The following is a 6,786-nucleotide window of genomic DNA, read 5'->3' on the forward strand; positions in this document are numbered from 1 at the left end:
AGGATGCACCCAAGGCACGTCTTTTGTTTATGCAATGGAGGAACAAATATTACTTGCAAAATGGACAGCATCGCAAGATCAATAAAATCTGTCCCTATCTGGGGAGGACTCTCTGGGTGATACCCGGTGGTGTTCGTCTGGTTGCTTGCCATGTTCAGCGTGACTAAACTTGAGATACTTGCTGCGCAGCTCTTTTTATGTGCTTGCGGATGGAGGCGTTACCTTGAGTCTCCTATTGATGTAGACGGAACGTCAGTGCATCTGCTCCAATACACGCCCATGTCATCCAGAAGAGTGTCCAAACTATTGTCTGGTTCCGTGCTGTGTTTAAACACTTATGAGTATTTTAATGTAATCGTGGGTAAGAGCCATGGAGCGTAGTACATTGCTCTGCAAATTTGTATAATTTAATTTTCATTTTAATCAGTCCTGAAGTGATATCGTAAACTAATACTTTGGTACTGATTAAGATGTATTTTTCTGTTATTACAGTGGTAGTTTTGATCTCTCACTCTCTTTCTCTCTCTCTCCACCCTAGGAGAGTTTTAAGAGAACTCTAAGTAACTATGGTTTTACACAGTGTATTGTTCATCCTTCGACACCAGTCTTCTTTTTAGGAGAACTGGGTAACTTTGAAGTTAAGTAATACTAATATTATTAAAATGGTGCCTAACACTCAGGTTAAAATTATGATTTTCATCCTAAGATCTTCCTTATTTACTTCCCCCTCAAGTACTTTCGTGGCCAGTACCTTAATCCTTAAGACATAAGCAGGTTGCCTAATTCAAACCTAGCTATACCCTTTGTCCATTGACTTTTTTCCACTTTTCTTGCTTGGTGCCGTTTTCCTCCTCTGTCTTTCTGTCCCGTCCAGGGCACGCACAGATTCGTGCCTCAAAACACCTTCTCCCCAGCACGTTACCATCAGTGGTTTCCAGCGTAAGGATGGTGAGGATAGGCCGGTAATTCATGCCCCCCATGCATGAGCTGTTGCACATGTATGACGGCAAAATGGTCGTATGGCGAGAGCCAAGCTGAGGCGGTTCATACGGCACAGTCACACTATGCCTCTTCGTGTTGGGGTCTTCATAATACAGTGCCAGTTGGCTGCCCTCGAGCCGAATCAAGTGGCTGCTGTTTTCTGCAGCGTCCTCATTTTGGTGGTGGGGGCAGCGGCGGACCACCTCTGCCACGTGCTCCGTTTTAGTGTCTTGACGGTCACCTGACTCTTCACTTCCTGACTATCAAGTTTTGGTTTCTCATACTCACAAGGGCCACTTATAGCTCCATGGATATTTAGGTAGACAATTGCTTGTTTTATCCATAGAGCTTGATCAAATTGAGTGCCATTTTTATCTGTTGCAATTGGCAAGGATATTTCTTTCGTATCCGGGGTTAAGACGGTGCAGTTTCTACAACGTACTGTTTTCGATTTCCAACGTCGGGTGACACTGCTGGTATAGGTCATATGTTCATAGACTATATTTGACCATGAGGCTATTACTAATATTAATATAAATAGTAGCATTCCAATTATAAAAAGACTCAAGGGAGACATCCTAGTGGTTTTCTCCCATTCCTTGATCATTTTGTCGCGTTTCATTTGTTTCCTGGAAATTGTAGCTGGTGTCTGGTGCTGTATATCCTTGGCCTGATCTTTATATGCCAATTGTTGTCTCGCCTTAAACTGCCACCAGCGCCTAGCTCTCCAATACCAGAATTTATCCCATTAATTCATTATTCTTCTTTCCCTTTCTTCTTTTGAGAAGGAGGGCTAATCGCGATTGCTTACCACTAGCTGGTCGCTTGCCTTTATCGCGTACTTTAGGCACCTCCTCGTCTTCTGACCCAGGACTATCAAGATCCTGTGGGTGAGAAGAGGGTGGTGGCATTAGTTCTTGCGACGCCGTCTTTTTGATCTCTCCTGATTGGTTCATAATAGCCGAACTGTTCTTGGGATTATTCCTCTCCCCCTCTGGACCAATCGCACCTCCCAGGCATGGTCCTAGGTGCTGCTGGAAAAACGTGCTGCCTGGCATCTCATGATCCAAGACAGCTTCAGTAAATCCAGTACGGCTGAGCTTAGCTCTCCTCCTCAGCCAGGCTGACCACCATCCAATCACCTTTGTCCTTGCTACAGGTCTGACCGGGATCGAGACATTAGTCAGTATCATCAAGTCCCCCAACGGGCACCATATGAAGCCAGTGAACAAGATAAGGACATGGGCGGTCCCAGACACTACACGTGGGCCGCATTCAGTAACAAGAATAAGGTTACGTTCAATAGTGGAGACCCTGGCTTCCTGTACCTCCTTAGCATGCCTGGGCAAGGTTCCAGAAGTTGTAAAAATCCTCTTATTGTTGGTTAAATGCGGGTAGTTGTACACGTCTGGGCAGAATATTCTCCGCTTAGCCACTCTATCTTGGGGCCATATTTGCTCGGTCCACCACCTTCCCATGGAGGTGGATTCCCAATCTCTCTGGCTATAGCCTGGCAAGGATAGGCTTCCATCTCCAGACAAACGCAAGCCATCCTCCCACTTCCAAGGGAGAAAGTCTTCCCACTTCATGATGGTATCCCTGGGGATGACTGAGAGTTTCTTTTCCTGTTTAGATGACAATCTGTCATAGCCAATAGTCATCACAGTCTGGTATATCAGAATGGGGCAGTTCCAAGAATCTATGACACTGGCCCGTAAAGCAAACGGTGGCTGAGGAAGGTGATCGTTTGAGTGGAAACGATACCGCAGCGCCAAGAACTTTGCTGGGTTTATCTGCCAGGGGGTGCCAGTATCGCACACATTCCAAACCCCGTTACGTCGGCCACAGGTGCATGGCCCACAATGGGTGTCTTTGCGTAGTATTTGATATCGACATCACCACGAGTCCCAGCAGCATTTGCAAAACGTGAAGGGGGCAGACCCCATTAATTCAATCCCGCACATCAAGTGTTCAGCGCCCACTTCCGCTCGCTTAGGACGGTGCTCTTGCTTGTACTTTGCATCTCCAGACCAAATTAGGGCAAAAACAGGCGCAGCACAAAGGACACAGTCACCAGGCTCATAGTTAGACCATCTAACACTGGTGGTGGGGTGAGTATAGGGCATAACAATCCCTTTTTTCCAGGAATGATTAACACCATTCCAGGCCATGACCAAAAGGCCATTATTTGGGAAGACTCGGTCGGGGAGCATCTTCACATAGTCCTCCCCAACCTCCAGAACCCAACCTGGCACATGGTCTCGGTCAGCTTCCATCCTGATTTTTATACTTAAGTCGTAGTTGCTTGGGGTGGTACCTGTGGCCATCTTTACCCGTAAGTACGTTCCCTTCGACTTTTACTATAGTGGTAGATTTTCCGGTGGCAAGTATCCACAACTCACTTCCCACCTATAACGATACAGAGTGCTTGTGAGAGTGGGCAGGGGTAGAACCCCGTAACTTGGGGAGACTGAGTTGTTGGTTAATGGCAAAGAGGTTTTCAGGTAAGTGCCATCTGTGCTTATACAGTAGTATTTGTGATTTTGCCGCGCGTACTGCACGTTCCGCGGACTCCGTTAGTGTTGGATTGATGCGGGATGGATAAGACATGTCGTATCCCTTCCTGCTCCAACCTTGAACGAAAGTGCTTGGAAGTGCACACGGCGGCATTATCCATGGAAGCTCTTCTCGTAAGAGCTCCACCACTTTTTGGCACAACCTCTTTGCTCATTTCCATTTTTCAATCTCAGTCAAAATATTTTTAAGGAATTCACTTTACCGGCTATGAACAGTTTCCCGAACTATGCCGCTGCTTCCTGCTGCAGTTCCCCAGTTGTCCTTAGCGGACTCCTTACCATGGGGTGCCCGTTATAAGGCCTCACGGGACTTTTTGCTGTACTTCTGTATTCCAGCTATATTATATAGTTGTACTACAATTACCTTAATACTTTAACTATCCTGCTCGGGGTGATCAGTCCCAAGGGACAGTCTTTCGGTAAATTGTAGAGTCAACACGATTGTACGTTGTCGAGTGATAGAGCCTGAATCTTTCTCTTTGATTCAAAACTCAGAGATTGTAGGATCCATCTATTCACTACCGAACTTTTCCCGCCAGAATTTTAATCTGTGGTCCAGTTACTCACAAATAGATTGTACGTTTTTCAATCATGTCCCTGTTCGGGCGCCATGTCGTCGGGTTTAGGTTTTCAAGGTCTTGTGTACAAGGCGATTAGCTATAACATAAGCCGTCCCTAGTTCCAAGCACACTACCTCCCTTTGCCTCTCTGGTAAAGGGCCCCTAGGTTGGTCAACTCAGTCAGCCTCTTGTTGCGGACACGGTTCTAAAACTATAATAAGCATATCAACTATACCTTATTATATTAGTGAGTAGTGTCGGCGCTTCACTGAGCGGGTTATTTAATTAGCCCGACCTGTTAAGAAACAGGTTCTTGACCTTACAATGCTACACCTCTTACCGTAGTCTCTTTACTTAACTTCGTTTAGGGACTCATGATCGGATCCTAAATCCATTCCTTTCAAATAACATTTTCCCCATAAATGCCTAAAACTACCACCTAATCATTGACACAATAATTCAGGATGGAATAATGCTACCATGTGAGACACTCATTAAATGTGCAACAGGAGGAAATCAAACAATAACTCACCTATAACCCAATTGATGGTAGTAGGTAGGAGCCAGTTGATTCTTTAGTAGTCAGGGATCAACGCCGTTGTGCCTTTTCAGTACTTAATTCGTACTCAATTTTATTTTGTTTTTTGTCACAAAAATGTTTCTTCAAAAAATTAATAAAAGAATAGTAAAAACAGCAAAGTCAACCAAAAATAATAAAATCCATAAACTCAAGGGTATCGCCAGACGCTGATACCCAACAATATCAAAAAGTACCGCCAGACGCTGGTACTAGTACATATACTTCAAAAACCATATAATCAAAAACACTTCAATAAAAAGGATTAATTCAAAAATAGTAAAAGAGAAATAAAAGATGAGTTAAAATCAAATGGTCCGAGAGCAAACAGCAAGAGCACCGTCCCAAGATAGGATAAAAACTTACAGCGGACAGACGCGGGCGAAGATCCAAAAAGAGCAAGAACCCAGGGTCACATCTCCGTGCGCTTATATAGCCACACACGGCTTTGAAGACATACCGACATCCGTTTTCTCACGCCAAGCCAATTAGTCATATCTATAACTTATCTTGTTTTTTCTCCAGGTGGCCTTTTGAAGTCCTTCCCTCAAAAGGATACATGTTCGGTGATAGATCATATTAGTGTCAATTGCGTCAGCACTTACATCATTTTTTACGTCACTGATGCCCGGTTCACCATTGTCACTGCCCTATTTGCTTCTTCATCCCGTTTTGCTTCCAGGGCTCAGTTTTATGACGTCATTTCCTGTCCGCATGCGCACATGGGTGTATCAAGACGTAGTTTCCTGTCCACATGCGCATAATTTATGAAGTTATGCTAATTTATGAATTAGCATAACGTGCTTACGTCACTGCACCCACGTGTACTTCATCGAATCATCGAGAGAAGCAGGTTGTGCTCCACATCTGTCCGCCAAAGATGAAGAATTTTGAGTACCTCAAGCGTTTCAGGGAGTTTCTCTTGACCGGCGTCTTTGACTCCAGCTTGTCAAAGATTGAAAAACAAGATATGCGCCGCTCTGCTCGCAGCTTTATATTGAAATGTATGAAAAATTGACTAACTTGACAGGAAATAGCAACATTGGCAGTCATTTTAGTAAGTAATCGTATTTCTAATTACCTTTTATGTTCTATAACATACATTGCAAAAATAAATTGAGGCATATTATTCTTATATTAATTACGTGTTAATAATTGTATTTAATAAAAAAACTGGCATATTTATTAATAATTTACACTTCGTACTTCACATGTAAAAACTAGATAGATGCATGTTCACGTCAACAGCAGAGATGCAAACAAAAGAAACATTAAAGACATTCTCAAAGTATGGACAAAGACACCAGTGTGTCTGTGTCTGTATGTGTATGCATGTTACATGTTATGTTTCTGTTTAAATGTAACTAAACTTATTCTTTTGGAAGATGGCAGGATGTTCTACACTGGAACTAATGGGCAATATCTCCGTTTGGTGGTGTTCACTGAGGAGGAAAAGAGGTCTGTCCTCCACGAATGCCACGATCATCCAGGGACAGGAAATCATCGTGGTTTGAGAGCCACCAGAGACAAGGTTGTTGCTGGTTATTACTGGTCAACTTTAAAGAAGGACGTGTATGACTGGGTAAGTACTCAAATACAATAACTATGTAAGTTAAAATAAGGTTGTGTAAAATTTACTTTTCTTTGTACCAGGTGAGGTGCTGCCATCGATGCCAACTCAATGATCCCATTAGTACACAGACACCAACGTTGCATCCGATCAAGGTGGGGTGCATAACATTTTTGCTCAATGAAATGCAAAAAAAATGATCACTAAATATATAAATTGCTGTTATTCCGCTAGGTTAACGAAGCGTGGGATGTGGTTGGCTTGGACCTCATTGGCCCTCTCCCTGAGACTGCTCGAGGCCAGAAATATATCCTGACTATGACAGACCTCTACACCAAGTGGGTTGTTGCTCAGCCACTGTGCAGCAAGAGTGCAAGTGAGGTGTGTTCTGCCGTGGTCAACAAGCTGTATTCCTACGGCATGGTCAGGAAAATCATCACTGATCAAGGAAAGGAGTTTGTGAATGAGGTAATTATATAAAGTATACACAAGTCTTTAAGTATTTACTCTTGTTGTTTATAA

The 6,786-nt window shown here is 43.6% G+C and overlaps 1 protein-coding gene across 1 annotated transcript; it reads right to left on the reverse strand.

Moving 5' to 3' along the window:
• Positions 1–848: 848 nt before the first annotated feature.
• LOC128752596 (cellular tumor antigen p53-like) lies at positions 849–5,160 on the reverse strand (the record flags this gene model as incomplete). Its single annotated transcript, XM_053853970.1, has 2 exons — positions 5,151–5,160; positions 849–1,210 (listed from the first exon to the last, which is right to left on the reverse strand). Coding segments are annotated over exons 1-2 (372 nt in total), but the record flags the coding sequence as incomplete, so codon positions are not given.
• Positions 5,161–6,786: the final 1,626 nt, after the last annotated feature.

This window comes from Synchiropus splendidus, chromosome 1 (genome assembly GCF_027744825.2).
Source record: "Synchiropus splendidus isolate RoL2022-P1 chromosome 1, RoL_Sspl_1.0, whole genome shotgun sequence".
Classification (NCBI taxonomy): Eukaryota; Metazoa; Chordata; class Actinopteri; order Syngnathiformes; family Callionymidae; genus Synchiropus; species Synchiropus splendidus.